Below are 26,229 nucleotides of genomic sequence, written 5' to 3'. Positions count from 1 at the left end.
CTCCCTCTATACCGGTAAATGGTCTCAGGCCCTTCGCACACATTTCGACGCACTTTTCGGCCACTAAATCTTTGTCCTCTTTCAAGATATTTATGGAGTGAGGGAACTGCTTGTCAAATTTGCACACATATCGTAACATACTCGAGGTTCCCGAATAAGTACTTAAGAGCTGTTTACATAGTTTGCATTGAGACACACCTACCGATTTATTCGAAGCGGCCTCATGAACACACGAAAAAGTTTCCCATGCAGCACTTGTGCTCTGTTTCGTTACCAGCATGTATTCGCCAGTTGTCAATTTTTTTTCAATCTCACTAAAGTTCGACCTATTCATTGTGCTGCCCCCACCGTTGCGATAAATGAACTGCGAGCTAACTACCTGGCTACTCTAGTCACGGTAGCTTGACAGCGCAACCTGTTGTCAGGCGCAGCAAGCTGAGCGGGTCCCGTGAAGCTTGGCAGGCCTGCGGGAACCCAGGTAGCTCGGGCTTACGGGAGCCCAAGTCGGCCGCATTACTTACTATGCCTCAGTACACGCGCACTCTCGTGTTTACGTCGCGGCAGGCTGACCTGCATGAATGGTTGCAGAGTAGCTAGGGGCAAGCAGGCTGCAAGAGGAATTTGTACGCCTCTAGTAGATATTCAAAGCAAGACCTTTCAGGATGTCAACAGATATACAGACCGTCACGAACAAGTTAAATAGAGCCAAGGAAAATCTAGTGCAGGAGTTTCCTCTGACAAAATTAATTAATTAGTTTCGTAGGTTTGTGGTAATTCAGTAATGATTGAACGAACTTATTAAGTTAAATGTCATTTCTGCTTTAAGAACGAGCACTTAAGTTCTTCCAAGTGTTCCGATAGTTGCGTTAGTGCAACTTTGTCAAATCCGAAAAACAAGTGATACATCTGAGCGTCACTTATGGAGAAAACGAGAGCCTTATTCTGTGTGTACTGCGTAGCAACACATATTGCCAGATGACAAGAAAATATGTCTGAAACTCATCGTGTAGATTAAGATTTTTGACAGCTACTGTAGAAAGGTCTTTGTGTACTGCGTCGCTATAACTAAAGTACCTAATTTTTCACATGCAAGCCCCCAGTTAGATTAACATTGAATATATTTTATGCTCCTACATTTCCATCCTCCTCATTACCGTCTGTGTGAAGGTGCATGTGAATGTATTTTTCGTGTTTCCATTGGTAGCTAGTAGTATGAACTCGTTATCTGCTGTGGCCGGTCTGGCCAACTTTGGGTGTTCAGTCAAAGCAAAGAGGTTTGTGCCTTCTAAGTTGTCTATATCCACAGTGGGTAGGTTGGTACCGGAAGCAACCCCTTTGGTCTGTTCTGACTACCTGTGGAGATTCATTGTTCTCTGGGCTGCTTAAGCACTTGACGCTGGGCAGTCGGTGAGCGTTGGCGGTAGCTTAAGACTGAGCTTAGGGTGAGATGTGTAAGTGTTCAGGCTAGCTGAAGTAGTATAGTTCACCTTTTATTACAACGATAGGTACATTGTATGACCCACAGTGTATGCAGGATAGGCCATGGTGCAATTTACTAATTTTAATAAGTGTCTTCTGGTACTTCCTTTGGGCTATCAGAACTTCTAGTGTGCAAAGGCTTCCTACCTAGTGCCGCTGACATTACGTTACATTACATTTTCCTAAATGTGTAGGCGTGAATGTTTACATTCTCGTGTGAATGTTTGTATTTATTACTGCAGTTTGAATTCTTTTGGTTTCACCTGTGAATTGATAAATTTGCCTTTATACTTCTCAGCATATGGCGCGAACTTGCCTTCTGTGTTGTTCAGCGGTAATCAATCGTGTTCCCTTGAGTGAATTTATGTTGTGTTGAATGTTCTGTGTAATTAATGGATTTAAGTGTACTTTCGCGTGTGAAATTTCAAATTGTTATCGTGCTTGCTTTGTTAGTCTGAACTAGGTGCTTGGACGAGTCAGTTCAACTCTCAGCTCTCTGTATCCATCGAGGGATAAATTTCTTGCAGTACACTTTATCTCTCTTTGCGCGACGCCGTTTTGTGAAAATATTAAGGCACCTGGTAAATGTGCTTCCTTTTTTTAAGTATAATATCCACGTGGTCCTCCCCACCTTGCATCGGTTTTATTTACGTGAGGATATTTAAAGCAACTGCATTTGCCGAAAGATTACTACTACGGAAGGCACGAATCTCTTTCCCTGACTCTTTGGTGAAGGCGTAATGTGTCTTGAGCTCTTTGTTCTTTAGTATAGATCTTGTATAAGTACGTGCATTTATCCTATCATCTTCCCAGAATTTTCACATACCTACCCCTTCATATGGTCCCTCAGCAAACAATCATTTGATACAGTGTTAAATTTAACTCAGGCAACGGCAAGCGTTACTACAATCTGTTTATTGTATAGTGTTTAGCTTGTGTTTTTGCTTATAATAAATTGTGTTTATGCTTCATGAGTCTCCATCAACGCAGCCACCCCTTCCGAAATTGATCTTAGAACATCAAACATGTCATTACCAAAGCGCAATATTCTTGCAGGCCCAAATTCTGAATTTTGAGCAGGCTAATAAGAATTATGTTTTAATTTAACTAACTGCTTTCATTCAGTATGATCACGCTTATAAGTAAATTAATCTCAGTTTTAATTTGATGAGAGTACTGTCATCTTAATGCTTACTACGTAACAAATTAATAATTTGTTAATTAATTTATTCCCAAGTTCGTTGGGTGGCGACCCTACATAATTTACTTTAAAAGAAAACATCAGAGCGCTTATTTGCATTAGCTGTCGGTAGTCCAGTTAGTATAAAATGTCCCACATCCCGTTTCTGTACAACCCATTTACTGTATTAGCCGAAAACACTTTTTATCGTAGAAAAATGCCCAGCAATTTTTCTCTATCACTCAATAAGATAAATCAAAACAGTGGGACAATGAAAACTGATATTTCGGTCACAGGAGTAAATGTGCTCAATCGAGAGTTAGCATAAATGTGACACCACTGAACGCCACAAACAAGAGAGACAAAACAGAGAAATTAAGAAGCAGACCAAGTGAAGCGATCCTAATGAAAATACAGAAACGAACTTTTTACCATTTTCCACGTTAATATTTACATATTATCAATCTTATTTCTTATCGTGACTATAAATATTAACAATGCCTCACTGTAAATTGAGTAAAGTGTAATACATTCGTAATAGCTACAAAATTTACGTGATAAAAATGGATATTTGCTTAGAAATTGCCGTATGACAATATAATCAGTTATAAATTTTCATACCACAATATAATTAACGTTTGAACTCAGGACTATCTAATTATGTGTTAATAGACTTACATTGTAAATTCCGTAGATGAACGGGTTATAGCAACTGTTGCTCATGGCCAACCAGTCACAACAGAAGAAGATGATGTTGATATAGTGGTACCTGCGGACACCAGAACACATTTTCTGCAGTTCACTCATTTAGAAACTCTGAAATAACTTCACTAATACTGCACAGACAGAAATACGAAATGTTACCCTATGAAAATCTATACCAAATTCATAAAAATGGTTTAAATGGCTCTGAGCGCTATGGGACTGAACATCTGAGGTCATCAGTCCCCTAGAACTTAGAACTACTTAAACCTAACCAACCTAAGGACATTACACACATCCAAGCCCGAGGCAGGATTCGAACCTGCGACCGTAGCGGTCACGCGGTTCCAGACTGAAGCGCCTTGAACCGCTCGGCCGCTCCGGCCGGCACCAGATTCATACTGCAGTAATTACGTACCTGTGGGTTATGTTGACTAAAACTCCCTCCTTATGCGAGATTATTTTAATTACAGAGAAAAGACCTTACTACGGATAAAGAATGACTTCTAGGAGGGGCTGTTTCTTTTTTTTTTTTTTTTAATGCGCTAGCCCTTGAGATTGGTGTTGGCAGTACCTGAGAGGTCTGACCTTCAGTAACGTAATCCATACTTGTCAGTCGCCTGGCAGTACGAAGCTGGAGGGAAACAGGGGAAGCGTACGGGCGTGTTTATCATACTCAACATAGATCACAAAAAATTCCAGCAGCGCGCGTCATGTAGATGTTTTCCGTTCTTCTTGACAAAACTCAATCACAAACAGTTGAAATGTTGCAGCAAGCGTACAAAGAGCAAGCCATGGAGAAAATACAAGTTTTCAAAGGATGGTGAAAATGATCTTGCGGATGCTCCACATCCCAGAAGGACCTCAACTTCGAAGACTGAAACCAATGCCAGAACATCTGATGTCACGTTGCGGGAAAACCGTTGTTAATCGTTCACAAAGATTGCAGGGATTACGAATATGTCCTACGGATCAGCTGAAGACATTGTACGAAATGTTCTAGGGTATAGAAAAGTAGGAGCAAAGTGGGTGCCTCTTGTGATAAGTTACGAACAGAATACTTACAGTGCAATGGCGTGTCAGTAATTGATAGGAAGGCTTTACCGAGAACGAGATTTTTTCGACAAAGGCATCATATGTGAAGAGTTCTGGTTTCATCATTGTGACACAGAGACTAAACAGGACAGTTCCCAATGGAAATATCCTTCATGTCCAGGATCCTGAAAGGCCAAACTTCAACCAAGTGCAGGAACTGGCTGGTTCAAATGGCTCTGAGCACTATGGGACTTAGAACTTAGAACTACTTAAACCTAACTAACCTAAGGACAGCACATACATCCATGCCCGAGGCAGGATTCGAACCTGCGACCGTAGCGGTCACACGGCTCCAGACTGTAGCGCCCAGAACCGCACGGCCACTCTGGCCGTCTTGCAGGAACTGTTATGCATCTTGCCTTCTTCTATAAAAAAGGGCATTGTGTACAATCATGTGGTGGACGAGCATCTTATTGTTACTGCGATTTACTATTCTGACATCTTGAAGGGGTCATTAAGGAGGAAAACTGCAACCAAAAGACCACATGTTGCTCAGATGGGATGGATCCTATATCAGGGTAACGTACTAACTCATTGCCCTATCAGCACTCAAGAAACAGTCACTGAACTAGGCACGAAGGTGATGCCACATCAACGTAATTCACTGCACCTAGCCCGGTTTGAATTCCATCTATTTTCTGGAGTGAAAAAAGAGCTTTGGGATCTTTATTTTCAGATTGATCGAAAGCTAAACAACCAAATTTCGGGTGTACTCCATAGACTATCAGAAAGGGGCTTTAGGGAGTGCGTTGAACATTGGACTGAATGCTGGAATCTTTGGATTTTGTCCGAGGAAGACTACTCTGAAGGTCTGTAAAGGAATTTGAATAAAGGTGAACAGTATTTCTCAGTAAATGAAAAGTTCTGGTAATTTTTTCACACCCCATCGTACATGATGGCTATAGAGCAGGCACTGGTCAATGCCTGAAGATTACACCACGAGAAGATGGTGGTAAGATGGTCACTTGACGAAATATTGTGCCCCTTGGACACTGACATCCGCTGTTCCCCAGCGAACTACACTGACAGAAAGAAAATCACAATACCATGAAAGAGATGTGCTACGTAAACGAAACTTGGTAGGCATGTTTCTACACCTGAAATTGATGTCCATCCAGATTTCGCGACTGTCGCATAAGATTGGCTGTGGTAGCGTCACTATGAGTATGCAGTTCAAATTTGCTTTGAATACACACTGTAACGACCGTGAGCGTTAGTTACCTTCTAAACAGTACGTGGTGATTTCATGTTAGCATGAGTGCCATTAAGCGACAAAAATGCCATTATCAACACCTCACTGAGTGTGAAAGAGGTCCTGTAATTCGGTTCCGAGAGACTGCATGTTTCTTCTGCGATACGGGAGAAAGACTTGGCAGACAACGATGGTCACGGAAATGTGAGGTTGCAAGAACACTGGGCTCTCGTCGGCCACGTGGCGTTACCTAGACGATTGACCATCGTGTTTTGCGTATGGTTCTCGTGAATTGAAACGTATCTGCACCAGCAACCTGATCAGCAGTTGGTACCACTGTGGCAAAATGAACTGTGGCAAATCGGTTACTTCAAGGACAGCTCTGAATCAGACGCCCTGTAGCGTACATTCCATTGACCCCACACTACCACACCACGGCCATTTGCGACTTGAGTGGTATGAAGCGAGAGCTCATTGGAGGGTGGGTTGAAGGTACGTTGTGTTTCCTGATGAAAGCTGGTTCTGCCTCGGTGGTAGTAGTGGCCGTGTGTTGCTGGGAAGACGGTCGGATGAGGGCCTGAAACCAACTCTCCTGGGTGCTAGACACACTGGACCTATACCTGGAGTTATGATCTGACGTGCGATTTCGTATGACAGTAGGAGCACTCTCATGATTATCCCACACACCTTGACTGCAAATTTGTATGTCAATCTGGTGATTCGATCTGTTGTGCTGCCATTCATGAACAGCATTTGAAGGGGTGTTTTCCACTAGGATAACGCTGGCTCACATACCGCTGTTGTAACCCAACATCCTCTACAGAGAGTCGACATGTTGCCTTAACCTGGACAATTGCCAGATCTGTCTTCATTTGAGCACATATTGGAAATTATTGGACGACAACTCCAGTAGCATGGACTAACCGCACTTACCGTCCCTGTATTGCTTGACCACGTGGAACCGGCATGGAACTTCATCCCACAAACTGACAATCGTCACGTGTACAACACAATGCGTGGGCGTTTGCGTGCTTGCACACAACACTGTGGTGGTTACACCTGTTATTAATGTTCCAGCACACCACAGTGCAATGGCTTATCTCACGCTTACATTAACATGTGAGTTAACCACTTCAGTATGTTAGTTAGACAAATGTATCCCAAAATTTTCATTACTGTACATTAACTATTATTTGGTGTTGCGGCTTTTGTTTGGCAGTGTACTTCGTCATAAATGAGGCCAGGAGGAGTGGGAAAAATACATCAGCTATTGTTTACTAGACACTATGGCCGTAACGAGCTAGGGTAGTTGAATCATCATCTCCAAATCAAGATTCTGATTCAAATCATACTTGGCCAGAGTACAGTAGCAATAATCAGAGCCGATGTTGCATTGTTGTGGATTCCAAACACACCATAACGAACTCAGCTCAAAATATGTAGGACTTTTCATATGAGATTGGTTGAAAGTTCTGTATAGCATTTCAGTGAATTTATTTTTTAAAAACATGAACATATGAAAAGTTTCTCCATGTAATATGCTTGTTCTTCGATTCTATCCTTGTCTGAGGCCACAATCACAGATGAAAGCCCTGTTGCCTTTCTCCTTTTTCTGATAAGCGAGTGTAGTTGATTAATGACTGAACATATAAATGATAAGCATTAAAATCGAGGATTTCAACATAACGATGGAAGTACCATTTGTTTGAATGTAACTACTGATGATATTGATGACGATGACAATGACAGGGATATCTACGAGTCAGAATCGAGACCTTTAGCATCCATAATGAAGTATGAGATGAGCGTGTGCAAAAGGGCTTTAGAAATGGAATTAAAAAATAAAAGAAGTTATTTGAATTACTTTTGTGTAGATTTACACATACACTCATGACCCTTCAGAAGTTAGATTTATACAGTAATACAAAAATACTTTCGGTTAACTGTAACTGATTCTGTAAATAGAAACTGCGTTAATAACTATCCAAATATTAACTGCTACAATAGAATAAAAATAGTTTACTTGTTATTCAACCTTAAATTAACAGGAGCATTGAAGAAATTGAAGCAGCTTTCTGTCATTTTATATTTTTGTATTGTAAGTATTGTGTTGTATACTTGGTGGTTCGTATCCTAGCATCTTACCTGCTTTCCACTGTGACTGAAACTGCATTCAGTGTGTTTCTGAAAGTGATTAATGTAGTCAGTTTCCAGATCTTTTATTACTGAGTTTAAAGAAATCCTGTGAAAGTTTCTGTGAAGCAGCACACGTATGTTGTAGCGTGGATGGTCCCATTTTAAACATGCTCTACGTTTCCTTACGAGCGGTCTGGTTGAGAGTGCTGTGGTCCAAATGTTCCAGTCAAACATTGCTGACAACAGACAATGTCTTTATTATCTTCAGTACATATTGCCTTATGGGTCAGTGAGTCGGTATTCGGAGACGTATGGGCAGCAGCGACGTATGGGCGGCTGCGTCGAATCGGAATGCTTGTCAGCGCCCATCAACGCTGACGGAAGGCCGGTTGGAAGCTGACGGCCTACAAGGCCACGACCTTGAGTCAGCAGTGCACTGTTTCTCTCAGCGAAGGCGAAGGCCCCTCTCGATGGGATCCACTGGCCCTTGTGCCGCCAGGAACTTAGCGTTGAAGGTGGCGGATGCAGCCTGGACTGAAACCCTCGGCTGCTGCTGCCGATGCTCCATCGTCCCACGAATAGGCGCGGCCCCAGAGATGAGGCTGTGCTGAAAAACTCGACGGCGATACGGAGAAGACTATTGGATGACGAGTCAGTGACGAATCTACCCTGCCACACAATATGACACTATTTATACCTCTCTACAGCACATTTGTTTCATTAAAACTCGCGACTAGTCACGTCGTTCCTAACAGAGACCAGCCCTGGTGTGGTGACATCGTCTCTCCCATTCGGGCTGCTATTGCTGGGCTATCTTGTTTTCGGCTACAGTCGGCTGTCTTCGCTATGCAGATCGCTTGCCTCTCTGTAAATACTGTCTTACATATCACCACATGGGCAGATTCCAGCTCGTGGCAACTATTACAATCCTTGCTGTGGCTAACTTAAATCTTATTATTATTTATGTTCCCTTATAACTTAGACGGTGGACTTACATTGCCTTCCTCGATGGAGAAGACCCAACCCCTTGGGTCTTAGTTTGGTCCAGTTCTCGACTGAAGTCGCCTTATCGATAACGTAGTAGTACACTGACTCAATTCCTCTTAAATACTATGTAATTATTATGTCAGAACTGACTCTAAACATCTACTCTCCATCCTCAGCTCATGGAATGCAATCCATAGAAACTCGAATTGCCCTTGGATTTCCTTTCTGTCAGGGTTGTCGTCTCAGATGCGTGAAGATTAGGCAAAACAAAATTATAGTCACTACGGTGCTTCGATTTGCTACACCCAAGACCAATGTCACTCGACGTCTTTCATCCCGATAGTTTTTCACATGCTGATACAATTTCTCGGTCGTAATCTTCCCTCCTATGTGGCTGCCATATGACTTAAAGAAAGGCTCAGTTCCCAAGAGTGGTTGAAGAATGTAAGGTTCTGCGTGGATAGCGTTTCCAAGGGTTCGTTTGACCAGAATATCTGTGGCTATGTCACATTCAACAGACCATACCTTGTCGTGGTGGCTGGAAAATGGAACGCAGGTCCCATCACACTACGTCCCGTTAATTAGCAGCCCACTCCTCCCCAGCACTAAATGTATTATCTCCATGAGTTCCTCTCCATTTTACCAACTAGCGGCTACCACTTCAGCGTCATAAAGCGAGTACCATCAATGTTGTACTGCGCTCTGGAGCCATAGTTAGGCTGAGTTATCTTCTGAAACGGAGCCCCTCGGCTTTATCTCTGAACAACTGCTCCCCGTCATAACTTTCTGCACCGGAAATAAGGTGGTGCTACGACTTTGGAATTGCGAAATCTTTCCTTAGGACATCACCAAGTGTGGATGATCGTCTTCTCCCACTAACAGCACTCCTTCTTCCCTTACTTGCATAAGTTTTCGAATCGCTACCAACTTCACCAGCTAGATGGGCACTGTGTAACATTTGAATATCGCATGCTTGCCTGGTATCGGTATCCCTATTTCTATGAGCAGTCATGTGGACACATGTACTGATGCATTATGATTGTAATATGGCAAGTTCTGTCTATTCGGTTCCGTTACCAGTCGTAATTATGGCTGCAATTCCTTTTGAACCTTCCTCAATCTCCATAAGCATTGTTCAGATGCTCATGCGGCGCCTGATGGATGGCTCCCATTAAGTTTATCTGTTCTACCCTTGTATTCCCTAGACATTGCAGCAAGCGTTATAGCGTTCCCTTTACGCACAGTGTCTGCTTTCTTATTTGTACTGATTCCAAATCCCGTTTCAGGGTACTAGCTGATTTTCTAGCATGTATGTATGTATGTATTAAACTGGGGACATAGGAACGACGGAGAGGATTCGTTCCCGCCGTAGCCCTCAGTGGTACACAACCCCACAACAGGCTACAGCAGTTCACTCATCTGACCGCCGCCCCACACCGCACCTAAGGTTATTGTGCGGTTCGGCCCCCAGTGCCCCCCCCCCCCCCACTCCGGGAAAGACTCATTCCAGACGAGTGTAATCCCAATGTTTGCGTGATAGAGTGATTATGGAGTACGCGTACGTGGAGACAGTGTTCTCGCAGCAATCGCCGGCATGATGTAACTGAGGCGGAATAAGGGGAACCAGCCCCTATTCGCCGAGGCAGATGGAAAACCGCCTTAAAAACCATCCACAAACTGGCTGGCACACCGGACCTCGACAGTAATCTGCCGGCCGGATTCGTGCTGGGCACCGGCACGCCTTACCACTCGGGAAACGTTGCGTTAGCCCAAAAGGTTAGCCTGTCGGGCGAGTTTATAGCATAGTCCACAACTTAGTTAGCTGCCTAAGCAGGTGTGTAATATAAAGTAGGCCACCCTCCGGACTTATGACTACTAGTGTGCCACGCCACTGTTACCTTATTCAACTGGTCTATCTTTCATGGGGCTTCTGCTGTTCTATTTGATTTTCTTACGTCTTTCGTGTCCATTGTTCCAAATACAATATTCGATATCCTACCACCTGCATCAGTCCATCCTCTTTCCGCCCTCCTGGGTTCATGTGATACTAATCTGATCAATTCCTGCATATGTTCCGTCAACCGTGGGTATGCCCGAGTAACTTCGTGTGTTGTTCTGCGACATCCCCAGATACTTCGTTTTTACCTTCCCCTGGAAGAATACTGTCTCTCAAGATCACAGCTCATCACAATACGGTTAAATTCTACCCCACACAAACGCATAATCTTATAGGAGTCAATTTAGTAAACAAAGAAATCTTGATACCACAAAAGGGAAACAGAATATCCTAAAATCATAAAACGAAAATACATGGCAATTCGTTTTTCGGTCTTAACGTGTATCGCGTTTGAAATACCTGAGGTTCTCCTTCCTCTCGTGTACCCTTTTACTACCCCTTCTTTGCTTCTTTCTTTGACTTTATTTTCATGTCTCGTGGTGTCTCTTCTGGAGCTCCCTTGAATGGTCTCAGACGCCCAGTCTGCTCTGTTGCTTACCTTGTTGGTTACTGTAATTTTACATTAACTGGAGACGTAGTCTCTATTACTTTACATGAACGCTGGTAGTATGTCACAAATTTCTTCGTTTTCCCCTTCTGCATCTATGGACTAGATAGCATTAGCCACTGGTCCACTTTATATTGTGGTAATGTACCCACTCGCTTCACTGCTTCTTCCTGTTTCTTCAGTGCTCTGGTATTTGCTCGTTCTACTTTGTTCTTTACTTCTTTCAATTTTTAGCAAAATTTTCAGACTGATTCTCAACTTCTACCGTCCTGCCTAATCATGTCAAACTGTGATGGCATTTTCTTCCACTGCACAACCTAGAATGCCGACAATTCTGTGCTAGTGTGTACTTTGAAATTATACACACTTACAACAATGGAAACATTTTTGTTCGAATCCGAATGATGTTCGTTCACATAATAACTAAGCATTTTTTCTAATCGGTCCATTCTTGCTTTAATTTGAGAATGAATTGGATTCATCTTAACTTCTTTTACTCTCAATAATCCACACGAGTCCTTCTTCAGGTGTGATATGAAGTTTGTCCCTTGATCCATAATTATTGTCTCCAGTACTTCAAACTTCAACAACCACCAATTAGCTAATACTTGTGTGGCTCCAATGATTTGCTGCTCTGGCATCGGCACCACATTCATGCATAAAAACAGTGATCTATTATGGTTAGTACATAAGGATTAACTGCTGGTGTTCAGCTGTGCGGTCGTAAGACGTCTACCCCAATAAAACTAAACGGTTTTGTTGCCTCTGGTAATATTCGTAGGAACACAATTTTTGATTCACAGGGGGCACTAGTAATACAAATCCTCACATACTGATTGACATCATCTCTCCTTCCTCTCCATGAGTATTTTGCACTTCCTCCTTTAACTGTGCTGGCACTACCTCTCGTAGATGCAGTTTCGTCTCACTACACAACAAACCATCATGCACACTGAACTGCTGCTGTCTTCCAAACTGATTACATTCTTCATCGGCGTTCTGTGCTGTATGCCATTCCTAAAGATCCTGACCTAATTAGTGCCTGTCTTGCTGTTGCTTTTCTGTTCATTCCGTTCACATTTCCTTTCATCTCTCCTATTTTTTCAATTAATTTGTACTCAAGTTCACTGAGTTTCCATGCCCATCTCATCAACCTAATGGATAGATACTTCAAACATAGTGACCACTTCAGAGCAGCATGTTTTATAATCACCAAAAATTTCCTATCATATAAATAACACTGAATATATGTTCTTCCATATACCAAGCTCGGAACACCCTCTGTTGTGATGTAATTTATTTCCTCCCAATTAAACTATCTCAACGCAGGATGAACCATATGTTCCTACCATATATCTCCTGACTTAAGATGCATCGCTTGATAATATAAAGTCCTTTTGAAAGACTTGGCGTTAATACTCCTTTCAGCTCTGCAAATACTCCCTGGCATTCTTCCGATAACACAAACTTCGCACCCTTTCTTAACAACTGTGTAAGCAGTCGTGGTATGTACGAAAATTCCCTTACAGTCTTCCTGTTTTAATCTATGATACTGAAAAAAGAATGCAATCCCATAGTTGTTTCAGGTACTGGAAAATCCTAGACCGCACTTAGTAATCTCAGATCAGTCTTTACACCATCCTTACTGATGACATGGCCTACGTAACTCACCTCTTCCAAGGTAAAGTGACATTTTTCTGTACTCAGTGTTCATTGAGCAGCCTTTAATTCCTTAAATACTTCGCTTAATCGCTGCCTATGTCATTTCAAATCCCTTGAAAAGATGGTTATGTCGTCGAATGCATCAAACACTGATGCAGTTTTAATCCTTTCCGAACCTCGTCTAAAAAGCGCTGGACATTTTTAAATCCAAAACGCATCTTTTTATATTCATAGTGCCCCCATGACGCTGCAAATGCGGTGCTGTTATCTCACCAGTCAATCGTTGACCTATGTATTCCCCCAAAGACCAGTTGCAGTGATTGTGGCATTCAGTAATGTGTCTAACTGATTGTCAGAATTCTGCGCTGCCATCCAAGGTAATAGTCGTTGTGGGAAAAACAGAATTCGAAATTCTCGTAATAACTTCTCCATTTGTACCCTCTCTGTTCCTTTTAAATGCTTCAACTTCTCACACGAAATGCAGTGTTAGCAGCATCCTGTGTCATCTTATGGTCCACATCTTTTGTGTGACAGTCTTCTTCATCTGGAGACTCCAATGTGACCAGAGCGTTCCTATCCCTAACTTAATTTCTTTGGCGCAGAAGTTTTATGTGTTGACAGATACACATATAATTCTACAAGAAATGTATTCGCAGCTGCCAATATGGACAACCATCACCTGTATTATGGAATGACGACAATGAAAATTTGTACCGAACTGACACTCAGACCCGGATTCCTTTCTTATCGGAGTGGTCACCTTACCATTTGGCTACCCGAATATGACTCACAATCAGACCCAATCTTCCATTCATCAACCATGTGTTTACAACCCGTACTCGTACACACATTATGTACAGGTATATTCCCGTACAGGAGACTTTTTCCTTGAAAGTCACTTGACCAATGTTGGAGGATAAATACAATATTGCAGTGCCTGTGTTTTTCCGAATTACAATGCAAGGTATCTTCGGACAGTAATCCAAGTTTCCCCTGTACGGGAACATACATAATGGATGTTATACCCCCGTACACCCACCGTCGTCGCGACTGCACAGCTATCGCTTCGCGGTCTCCCCCCCCCCCCCCCCCCCCCCCCTGGCAGCGGAGCCGATCTCGAAAGTTTGTGTATTTATTGTCCCGGCTAGTTAACAACCATTCCCTGCCGTGTGGGTCGGGCATAACACATCTCTGAATCACGTTGTGAATCTAGTCTTGTGAACTAGCACTTGAAAATTGATCGCGTTTTACAAGAGATATTTCATACACTTTTAACCACGACGGAACCAAAGACAGTTTTCTCTTCGCTATGGAGTATGAAATCAATTGAGTTGCAATCTCTTTTTACTGATTTGTTTTCGCGAGTAATTTGATTTAGTTACTTTAGCAGTCTGTATGCATTTGTTGTATCATATTAAATCTGTTTGTAAAAAGGTGTATCAGCTCCCTTCAATAACCCTTGAATGTTCAGATATTATTGTCTGTGTGCTATCTGATTATGGACTTCAGTAAACACTGGGAATGTACCGTAAATTTCCGTTTTATTGAAAGAACTAATTTCTTAAATTAATGAGAGTGACACCGGGGGATTAATGAAAGGAGAGTTGATCCTAGTGTGTATTGTTTCGGTATGATAACAGTCAGTCAGTACTACATTCCTTCGTGTAACTATCACCAAACATATGCATTCCCATGAAATTGTCATTTGCCACTAATGTCCGATAAATATGTATCTGGGCCTTACAATGTCTAAGCATCTCAATTCTAACGAAACGATATTAATTATGAGTTTGAATCCTTTCAATGTCTGTTCAGCACAAGTTTAATCTTTTAACGGGCACCATTTTTCACTTCTCGTTTATTAGCAGAATCACCTTGACAACGAGCGGAAATGATACTAGTGTGATAAGGTCTAAACTGTTTTCGGTCTCAATACTTCAAATGGCTCTAAGCACTATGGGACTTAACATCTGAGGTCATCAGTCCCCTAGAATTAGAAATACTTGAACCTAACTAACCTAAAGACATCAATGCCCGAGGCAAGATTCGAACTTGAAATCGCAGCAGCAGCGCGCTTCCGGCCGGAAGCGCCTAGAACCGCTCGGCCACTGCGTCTGCAGGTCCCAATACTCTATACTAATTCACATACAGCGAATAAAGACCTAATTCAACATAAAAGTTTCCGTATTGTCAGTAAATCTCTTCACAATCGTAAGTATACGATCGTAGTGTTTCGTTTAACACGTACAATCACCATTCGCTTGAATATGAATGTTCGTACACCAAGTCACCTCTAATTGACTCCGTCTCTGAATTTATCCCAAAATAATCTATTCTCCACTACTCCAATGTCTAATCCAGTTTTAAGAATGCGATTTAGTTCGGCTTCCAATCCCAAAATTCCGACTACCACGGAGGAAGTGCAAATACAATCGCCACCGCTGAAAACAAAAACTTAAGAGACCTAACACTGCTGCGCATTGGTTTATACATTACGTTCAAAACAAAACACAGCTCTGTTATGTCTTCCTTGGATTCCCTTTGTACTACTTTGCGTTACTCTATTTCGAGTATCTACTCTTTGTAAACATTTTAACTATTACTTCGAACTACTACTACCGTTTTTTGGCTCTTAGGTCATTTCCTATTACAGAATTTAATCTAATACTCGTTTCTGTATAACCACTCTCTAAAGAGCGGTTACAATGTACAAGTGCAGGTTGTAGATCCATATTCGCAACTGAGAATACATTTATTGTGTTTCGTAACGGTTGTAGTTGCCTCAGTGCCTGTTCCTTCGGACATGCATGCAGGTATTCATTCCACTACACATAGTACATTCACTGATAAGTCTGGCTCTAGATTCGCCCACAGCATGTTTCCAACGGCATTATACGCACAATTGTGCGAATTAGGCCTTAATGTCATTGTCTGCATTTCAGTTGTATTGCCCTGTACAACAGATGATTCCTCTAACAGATCAACATTGACAACAATCTTTGTCAGCCACAATGTTCTCCTGCTATGTTCCAATAAACGTCATTGAAGGTCAATCATGGCATGATGTTGGCAGAGAACTCTAACCCTAGGATCGAGATGTAGCCCTCGTTGCAACAGACATGTCTACCACATAATGTTAGAACCTAACTGCCCTCAACTAAAAATTCACCATCACTGGTCCTATTGGTTGTAATCACTCTCAGTTACTCCACGCAACTCCTAATTTGGTGGATTCCAGTGCCACCTACCCACTACCTCACTTGAGGCCACTGACACATGTGTCCCTGTGTCCAACAAAATCTTATACTCCCTTCTATCGGTCACACCTATTATGATACATAGCGGCCCTGTATTCTTTGTTACTGAATCCAGTTTTACAGTGAACTCCCGTTGACGGCTCTGGGGTTCCCTCCCTCCCTTTAAGTTTAATGGACATCGTTTGACCCTTCCCCAAGGCCTCGTCGGCTATTATTCCTACATCTTCACCACAATCAATACCACCCCAACTTCTACCTTTCAGTACGCCTGTGGTCGATATTATTCCCCTTATACCTCCGTGACTGGTAGCATTGCCTCTGAACATGCCCCTTACGCCCATAATTAATACTCTTTGAGTTAGATATGAACACTTGCCTCTGATCCTTTAACCCTGTGGGCATATCAAATTTGTTTGCACCCTAGTGCTTGTCTCACTTCAGTGGGAAAATCTTCAGGTGTCCCAGCGGGCACCCTCTTCGACATTTCCAATGCCAAACCACACTAAAACGTCTCAAATGCTTAGAATGAAATTTTCACTCTACAGCGGAGTGTGCGCTGATATGAAACCTCCTGGCAGATTAAAACGGTGTGCCAGACCGAGACTCGAACTCGGGACCTTTGCCTTTCGCGGGCAAGTACGCTAATATGAAATTTCCAGCACACCGTTTTAATCTGCCAGGAAGTTTCATATCAGCGCACACTCCGCTGTAGAGTGAAAATTTCATTCTAGAAACATCCCCCAGGCTGTGGCTAAGCCATGTCTCCGCAATATCCTTTCTTCCAGGTATGCTGGTTCTGCAAGGTTTGCAGGAGAGCTTCTGTGAAGTTTGGAAGGTAGGAACGAGGTACTGGCCGAATTGAAGCTGTGAGGACGGGGCGTGAGTCGTGCTTGGGTAGCTCAGTTGGTACAGCACTTGCCCGCGAAAGGCAAAGGTCCCAAGTTCGAGTCTCGGTCCGGCACACCGTTTTAATCTGCCAGGAAGTTTCGTCTCAAATGCTTGTTGTTGGGCTTCTTGCAATATCACTTTAGCCATGACCTTGTTCTGTGATAACTATTATGTACATACTTTCCATTTTTTAATTCTATCTGCGAAATCGTCAACGAGTTGACTACACCTCCTAGACACCACACTCAGGAGTTCATGAAAAAAATCATGCACCGTTGTGTTTCCTGCACCTCTGCTCTGGCCCTTATCTAAGCTGTTCAGGGGTACTGGCAACGTACGTTGCTTCTGTACAACGTACCTCTGACCTCGCTTCATCCGCCAAATGCAATTTAGCAATCTGCAACAATTGACTACCTCACCAACCCATCATCTAATCCGATGACCAGAGATCCTCGAAGAATCCTAACACATCCTCAGGCTCTCTATCAGAAAAGAGAGAAACCAGGTCAGCAATGGCTGGGTCCATTCTTAAACTACGTGATTTGAACAACTCTGCTTCTCCTCTTTTCTCTGCCAAACTATTACGTAATGCTATCTCATCTGTCCTCAGTTAAAAAACCTGGTGTTCTAACGATTCTGTAGCTCGATCTCTGGTGACACCCGTGTTGCCGATTTTGCTTTTGCCTTCACGGTATTCATTTTAAAATACACTACTGGCCATTAAAATTGCTCCACCAAGAAGAAATGCAGATCATAAACGGGTATTCATTGGACAAATGTATTATACTAGAACTGACATGTGATTACATTTTCACGCAATTTGGGTACATAGATCCTGAGAAATCAGTACTCAGAACAACCACTTCTGGCCATAATAACGGCCTTGATACGCCTGGGCATTGAGTCAAACAGAGCTTGGATGGCGTGTACAGATACAGCTGCCCCCCCTGCGGGTCCGGGGTAAGAATAGGCCCGAGGTATTCCTGCCTATCGTAAGAGGCGACTAAAAGGAGTATCAACCGTTTCGGCCTTCTATGTGATGGTCCCCCTTGGGGTTTGACCTCCATTTTTCAAAATTCTGCAGAAGTACGAGCCTTTTGGGGAAGGACACCTTACGTGGTGTACCACTGGTCCTAAGTGCACTAAGACCTTGGCACTCAGCATTGCACCGGCGTTGTAGCCATACCCACTATTCCTCAAATTGGGCCTAAACGCCTGATGGGTTGTCCAAGTTACGCCCATAGTGCATCTCCATCTGCACCAGCGATCATAATGGACTCTCCATGGCACCAGAAATCCAGCACGGTAGCCAGCCGGTTGTGGTGGGGTCGTCATGTACCCTCTAGGTTGTAGCCCCCTGACAACACAGGGATCGTACTGCCGATACCTGAGCTGCACCCTCCCCACGTCGGCCAAGGAGTAGATGCCCGTCTCCTTGGGGCATCAGGACTCCCGGCAATGGTCATCCTGCCAGGTGGCCCTTGCTGCGGCTGGGTGGCGCCCGTGGGGAGAGCCCCTGGTCGGTGGTATCGGGGCGGACGTTTCACAGATGAAACGTCAACACGTATCAGGTCGCTCTGCGGCCGAATCTTTCAAAAGAAAAGGTACCGTTTCTAGTTCTGGTTCTCCTGCCCTTTCCCCCTTGGCCACTCCATGGGAGGAGGGACAGGCCGGCCGGCTTGGGGCGAAGTACTTCCCCCGCTATTTGGTCTGTTCTCGAACCAATGGGGGGACGTTCGCCACCTTCAAGCCCATGTTCTGTGTTCAACACATTGAGGACGTCTTCGGGGAAATCGAGGCTCTCAGCAAGATGCGTTCAGGGTCCTTTCTTATCAAGACCACCTCCGCCACACAGTCGACGGCGCTCCAGGCATGCGACTGCCTAGGGGACATCCCAGTATCCATTGTCCCACATCTGGCACTAAATAGGACGCAGGGGGTTATTTTTCATCGTGACCTCCTGCTACAATCTGATGAGGAGCTCAGGGCCAACCTGGAGCGCCGAGGCGTGCATTTCGTTCGGCGAGTCCAGCGCGGCCCCAAAGACTGTCGCATTGACACTGGGGCCTTCATCCTCGACTTCGAAGGGGATGTTCTCCCGGATAAGGTAAAGGTGATGTGCTACCGGTGTGACGTGCGACCTTACGTCCCGCCTCCTATGCGCTGTTTTAGGTGTTTGCGCTTCGGGCACATGTCGTCACGGTGTGAGGCTGAACCCCTTTGTGGCGATTGTGGATGTCCTCTTCGTGAGGAACATACATGCACCCCTCCACCTCGGTTCATTAATTGTCCTGGCGTCCACTCGCCTAGATCCTCAGACTGCCCCGCATATCAGAAGGAGAAGAAGATACAAGAAATCAAAACTTAGGATAGGCTCTCCTATTCTGAGGCCCGGAAGAAGTACGACCGCCTCCATCCCGTGCCATTGACCACTTCGTTTGCCTCAGTTGTGTCCACTCCTTCCGCGGTATCCTCACCCCTATCCTGTCCCCACTCTGCCTCCTCCGCCCATCAGGGGGCTCTGCCTCCGCCTCCCAAATCCCTCCCTTCCAAATCCTCCTCCCCTGTGGCCCCCACCCCCTCTGCCCCAGGGGCCACCCTTCCTCCTCCTCCCCCCACGCCACCTGAGAAGCGATCCTCTTCTCAGGTGTCCATCGGGGAAACGTTCCAGACCCCAGCTTCCGAGGTTCCAAAACGGACCCCGCGCATGAGGACCTTCTTCGGGTCCAGCCCACCATCCCTGTGCCTCCTCGGCCTTCCAAGAAGGCCTCCAAGAAGAAGTCTCTATCCCCCTCTCCACCCCGGCGCGTTTCGTCTGACGCTCCATCCGTGAGTCGCTGATCCCGGCCGTCCTCAGTTTCGCCGGGACGCTCTGCTGCCAGGCGCTCCGTCGGCCTTTCGTCGACAAATGATGCGGCCCCTCCTACACAACCAGGGACAGCGGCCGCAGGTGGCGACGAGTCGATGGAACCGGATCCGCCTGCCGTCGGTTGTAGCGTTGTTCCCTCGCAACCTGGCCCTCCGCGGCCGTCGAGGTGACCAGCTCTTCCCCCATCTCGTTCCCCCAACTTTTTGACTAGCGATGGCGTTGTTTCATTGGAACATAAGAGGTATTCGATCTAATCGGGAGGAATTACAACTGCTCCTCCGCCTGCACTGTCCGCTCGTCCTTGGTCTCCAGGAAACCAAGTTGCGCCCGACTGACCGTATTGCCTTTACCCACTATACCTCGGAGCGGTATGACCTCACCCCCGTGGACGGTATCCCACCTCATGGTGGGGTCATGTCGCTCGTTCAGGACGATGTCTATTACCATCCCATCCCATTGACCACCCCACTCCAAGCAATAGCTGTCCGCATTACTCTTTCTGCTTTTACTTTTTCACTTTGTACCATCTACACTCCACCGTCATCTGCTGTTAGTCGGGCTGACATGATGCACCTGATCGTTCAGCTTCCCCCGCCGTTCTTATTGTTTGGCGACTTCAATGCCCATCATCCCCTTTGGGGCTCTCCTGCATCCTGTCCAAGAGGCTCACTCTTGGCGCATGTCTTCAACCATCTCAATCTTGTCTGCCTCAATACCGGCGCCCCGACTTTCCTCTCGGACTCTACTCATACCTACTCCCACTTGGACCTCTCGATCTGTTCTACCACTCTTGCCCGTCGGTTCGAGTGGTATGTCCTTTCTGACACCTATTCGAGCGACCACTTCCCCTGTGTCGTTTGTCTCCTGCACCACACCCCATCCCCACGTCCTTCGAGCTGGAACATACTGAAAGCTGACTGGGGACTTTACTCCTCCCTGGCGACCTTTCCGGACCACGATTTTCCCAGTTGTGACAGTCGGGTCGAATACCTCACGGCTGTTATCATCAATGCTGCCGAACGTTCCATTCCTCGTACTACTTCATCTTCACGTCGCGTTTCCGTCCCCTGGTGGAACGAGGCTTGTAGGGACGCTATCCGTGCTCGACGACGTGCTTTACGCACCTTTCGCCGCCATCCTACGTTGGCGAATTGTGTTGAATACAAACGACTCCGAGCGCAATGCCGTAGAGTCATCAAAGACAGCAAAAAAGCTTGTTGGGCCTCTTTCACCAGCTCCTTTAACAGATTTACTCCCTCTTCCATCGTTTGGGGTAGCCTGCGCCGGATGTCGGGCATTAAGGCCCACTCCTTGGTACCTGGCCTGACCTCAGGTAATGAGGTCCTTGTTGATCCTGTGGCTGACTCCAACGCCTTTGGCCGCTTTTTCGCGGAGGTTTCAAGCTCCGCCCATTACCATCCTGCCTTCCTTCCCAGGAAAGAGGCAGAAGAGGCTCGGCGACCTTCCTTCCACTCGCTGAATCTGGAAACTTATAATGCCCCCTTTACTATGCGGGAACTCGAATGTGCGCTTGCACTGTCCCGGTCCTCTGCTCCGGGGCCAGATGCCATTCATGTTCAGATGCTGGCACACCTTTCTCCGGCGGGCAAAAGCTTCCTTCTTCGTACCTACAATCGCGTCTGGACCGAAGGTCAAGTCCCCATGCGTTGGCGTGACGCCGTTGTTGTTCCTATACCCAAGCCCGGGAAGGATAGACACCTTCCTTCTAGTTACCGCCCCATTTCTCTTACAAGCTGTGTCTGTAAGGTGATGGAGTGCATGGTTAATGCTCGGTTAGTCTGGATTCTTGAATCTCGACGACTACTTACTAATGTCCAATGCGGCTTTCGTCGCCGCCGCTCCGCTGTTGACCACCTTGTGACCTTGTCGACATTCATCATGAACAACTTTTAGCGAAGGCGCCAAACGGTAGCCGTGTTCTTCGACTTGGAGAAGGCTTATGATACCTGTTGGAGAGGAGGTATCCTCCGCACTATGCACAGGTGGGGCCTACGCAGTCGCCTGCCCCTTTTTATTGATTCCTTTTTAACGGATCGAAAGTTTAGGATACGTGTGGGTTCCGTATTGTCCGACGTCTTCCTCCAGGAGAACGGAGTGCCTCAGGGCTCCGTCTTGAGCGTAGCCCTTTTTGCCATCGCGATCAATCCAATTATGGATTGCATTCCACCTAATGTCTCAGGCTCTCTCTTTGTCGATGACTTCGCGATCTACTGCAGTGCCCAGAGAACATGCCTCCTGGAGCGCTGCCTTCAGCGTTGTCTAGACAGCCTCTACTCATGGAGCGTGGCAAATGGCTTCCGGTTCTCTGAAGAGAAGACGGTTTGTATCAACTTTTGGCGATATAAAGCGTTCCTTCCGCCATCCTTACATCTCGGTCCCGTTGTTCTCCCATTCGTGGACACAACTAAGTTTCTTAGGCTCACGTTGGACAGAAACTGTGTTGGTCTCCACATGTCTCTTATTTGGCGGCCCGTTGTACACGTTCCCTTAATGTCCTCAGAGTTCTTAGCGGTTCATCTTGGGGAGCGGATCGCACTGTCCTGCTTCGCTTGTATCGGTCCATAGTCCGATCGAAGCTGGATTATGGGAGCTTCGTCTACTCGTCCGCTCGGCCATCCCTCTTACGCCGGCTCAACTCCATCCACCATCGGGGGATACGTCTTGCGACCGGAGCCTTCTACACTAGTCCTGTCGAGAGTCTTTATGCTGAAGCTGCCGAGTTACCATTGACCTACCGGCGCGACGTACTGCTGTGTCGGTATGCCTGCTGGCTGTTGTCTATGCCCGACCACCCCTCTTACAAGTCCTTCTTCGCCGATTCTCTCGACCGTCAGTATGGGTTGTATGTGTCTGCCCTGCTGCCCCCCGGAGTCCGCTTCCGTCGCCTGCTTCGACAATTGGATTTTGCCCTCCGTACCACCTTCAGAGAGGGTGAGAGCCCGACACCACCTTGGCTCCAGGCTCTGGTTCATATTTATCTCGACCTCAGCTCACTCCCGAAGGAGGGTACTCTGGCTGCAGTGTATTGCTCACGGTTTGTCGAACGTCGTGCTCGACTTGCCGGTCACACCTTTATTTTCACCGATGGCTCCAAAACTGACGATGGTGTCGGCTGTGCCTTTGTCGTCGGGGCCGCCACCTTTAAATACCGGCTCCTCGACCAGTGTTCCAGTTTTACGGGCGAGCTTTTTGCTCTCCATCAGGCAGTTCAGTATGCCCGCCGCCACCGCCATTCATCGTATGTACTCTGCTCTGACTCACTCAGTGCTCTTCAGAGCCTTGGAGCTCCCTATCCGGTCCATCCCTTGATTCAACGGATACAGCAGTCCCTCCATTCTTTCGCTGATAATGGTGGTTCTGTCAGCTTTCTGTGGGTTCCCGGACATGTAGGAGTGCCTGGGAATGAGGCTGCAGTCCTCCTGGCCTCGGCCAGCCTCCCATTGTGTCCCATCATCTGACGTTCGTGGGGATGTATGTAAGAGGCTTGTGTCGTTGTGGTGGGATGCTTGGTCATCCCTCCAAGGAAACAAGCTCCGGGCAGTAAAACCGCTCCCAACTGCTTGGACAACATCCTCCCGACCATCTCGGCGCGAGGAGGTCCTTCTGACCACGTTGCGGATTGGGCATTGCCGGTTTAGCCACCGCTACCTGCTCTCCGGTGACGCAGCCCCGCAGTGCCCTTGTGGTCAGGCATTAACAGTGCGCCATGTTTTATTGTCGTGTCCCCATTTTAGTCAATTTCATGTTGTCCTGTCCCTGCCATCTACTTTACCGGATGTTTTAGCTGATGACGCTCGAGCAGCTGCTCGTATTCTGCGTTTTATAACTTTAACTGGCTTGTCCAAAGACATTTAACCTTTTTACTTATTTTATCTGCATCTTTGTCAGGTCCTTCTGGTGTCCCCCCATCCCCTTGAGTTTTAGCAGATTCCATATGCTCTAACACCAGTGACTGGGCGCTAATGACCACAGCAGTTCAGCGCCCTTAAACCCTCCCAAAAAAAAAAAAAAAAGATACAGCTGCCCATGCAGCTTTAACGCGATACCACGGTTCATCAAGAGTAATGACTGGCGTATTGTGACGAACCAGTTGCTCGGCCACCATTGACCAGACGTTTTCAATTGGTGAGAGATCTGGAGAATGTGCTGCCCAGGGCAGCAGTCGACACTTTATGTGTTCGGAAAAGCCCGTACAGGACCTGCAACATGCAGTCGTGCGTTATCCTGCTGAAGGGGTAGGGTTTCGCAGGGATCGACTGAAGGGTAGAGCCACGGGTCGTAACATATCTGAAATGTAACGTCCACTCTTCAAAGTGCCGTCAGTGCGAACAAGAGGTGACAGAGACGTGTAACCAATGACACCCCATACCATCATGCCGGGTGATACGCCGGTATGGCGATAACGAATACACGCTTCCAATGTGCATTCACCGCGATGTCGCCAAACACGGATGCGACCATCATGATGCTGTAAACAGAACCCGGATTCATCCGAAAAAATTATGTTTTGCCATTCGTGCACCCAGGTTCGTCGTAGAGTACACCATCGCAGGCGCTCCTGTCAGTGGTGCAGCGTCAAGGGTAACCACAGCCATGTTCTCCGAGCTGATTGTCCATGCTGCTGCAAACATCGTCGAACTGTTCATGCAGATGGTTGTTGTCTTGCAAATGTCCCCATCTGTTGACTCAGGGATCGAGACGTGGCTGCACGATCCGTTACAGCCATGCGGATTAGATGCCTGTCATCTCGACTGCTAGTGATACGAGGCCGTTGGGATCCAGCACGGCGTTCCGTATCACCTTCCTGAACCCACCGATTCCATATTCTGCTAGCAGTTATTGGATCTGGACCAACGCGAGCAGCAGTGTCGCGATACGATAAACCGCAATCGCGATAAGCTACAATCCGACCTTTACCAAAGTCGGAAACGTGATGATACGCATTTCTCCTCCTTACACGAGGCATCACAACAACGTTTCACCAGGCAACGCAGGTCAACTGCTGTTTGTGCATGAGAAATCCGTTGGAAACTTTCCTCATGTCAGCACGTTTTAGGTGTCACCACCGACGCCAACCTTGTGTGAATGCTCCGAAAAGCTAATCATTTGCATATCACAGCATCTTCTACCTGCCGGTTACATTTCGCTTCTGTAGCACGTCATCTTCGTGAAGTAGCAATTTTAATGGCCTGTTGTGTAATAATTTTCTCAACAAAAAAATAAAAATTCAGCACTAGCACTGCTGGAATTCACCTAGTTCATCTGTTTAATAGTGCACCATCTTGCCTTTCTACACTGTCTGGCTGCATGTAGAAACGTTTACACGTGCAAAAGACTACCCCTACTCATTTGGCACATGGGACAGAATACCCAAGTAAATTACATTCTGTACAACGAATAGACATTAACCACTCGTCCCCAGCGTTTCTTTAAATTGTGATACCTTTACGGGTTCCACTATTTTTACTAAATTAAATTTCGAATAAGCACGACTCCTGTACTTTGGTCTCAATACTGTCGCGACACAAGAGAGAGGAAGAAAAAAGAAACCCACCCTCCGCTTAGGCACCCCTAAAAGCACTCTGAAGTGTCCAGTGGGCAAGTGGTGTTCAAGTGTCCCACGCAAAAATTGTTGACTGGAAGCAACGCCTTTATTAGCTTTGTTAGCTATTGATTTCCGGCTGAGTGAGGCAAACATGCCTCTCCTCGTTTATGCAGGCCAGCAAGAATGTAGGTGTGGGGCGTTTGCCTAGAATGCTTCGTCGGCGCCCTGCAGTGCTGATGGTAGTCCCGTGGACAGATGGCCGTGATGTCAGTGGCGCACTGCTTCCCTCGGCGATAGTGGTGGCCCGTCTGGACGACCTCCTCTGACCTGCGTGCATTCACCACAGTGGGCTGTGGAGACTACTGTGCTCTGGATTCGACCCACTGCCCCTTAGTAGTAGTCGGATGGCGGCTGACTCTTTGGCATCGAGTCCCCGTCGGAACTCAGTGTTGGTGTCAGCAGACGACAGCGACAGGCTGACGGTACTGGGGGCTGGAGTCCCTCCAGGAACTCAGTGCTGAAGAATGTGTGTGCAGCCCAGACTAAAGCCCATGGCCGCTGCTGGCGACACTGCATCATTCTGCGGCTCGGCGCAGCCCCTGTGTCGTAACCGTGCTGCAGATTTCGATGGACACAAAGAAGACGACAGGATGACTACTCAATGACGAATCTCCTCTGTCTGAAAACGCAGCACTAGTTCTATCTCTGTTCA

The 26,229-nt window shown here is 46.1% G+C and overlaps 1 protein-coding gene across 3 annotated transcripts in view; it reads right to left on the bottom strand.

Annotated features, from left to right (window-relative positions):
• LOC126418442 (prolactin-releasing peptide receptor-like) overlaps window positions 1-26,229 on the bottom strand; it is a 981,871-nt gene that overhangs the window by 54,683 nt on the left and 900,959 nt on the right. For all 3 annotated transcript variants that reach the window (XM_050085202.1, XM_050085205.1, XM_050085203.1), the window contains one exon: window positions 3,338-3,428. In XM_050085202.1, coding sequence (XP_049941159.1) covers window positions 3,338-3,428 — 91 coding nt within the window. The remainder of the gene's footprint in view (window positions 1-3,337; window positions 3,429-26,229) is intronic.

This window comes from Schistocerca serialis, chromosome 9, assembly GCF_023864345.2.
Source record: "Schistocerca serialis cubense isolate TAMUIC-IGC-003099 chromosome 9, iqSchSeri2.2, whole genome shotgun sequence".
In the NCBI taxonomy this organism is placed as follows: domain Eukaryota; kingdom Metazoa; phylum Arthropoda; class Insecta; order Orthoptera; family Acrididae; genus Schistocerca; species Schistocerca serialis.
The sequence above is the reverse complement of the archived record's forward strand: the minus strand, read 5'-3'. Positions and strand labels throughout refer to the sequence as shown.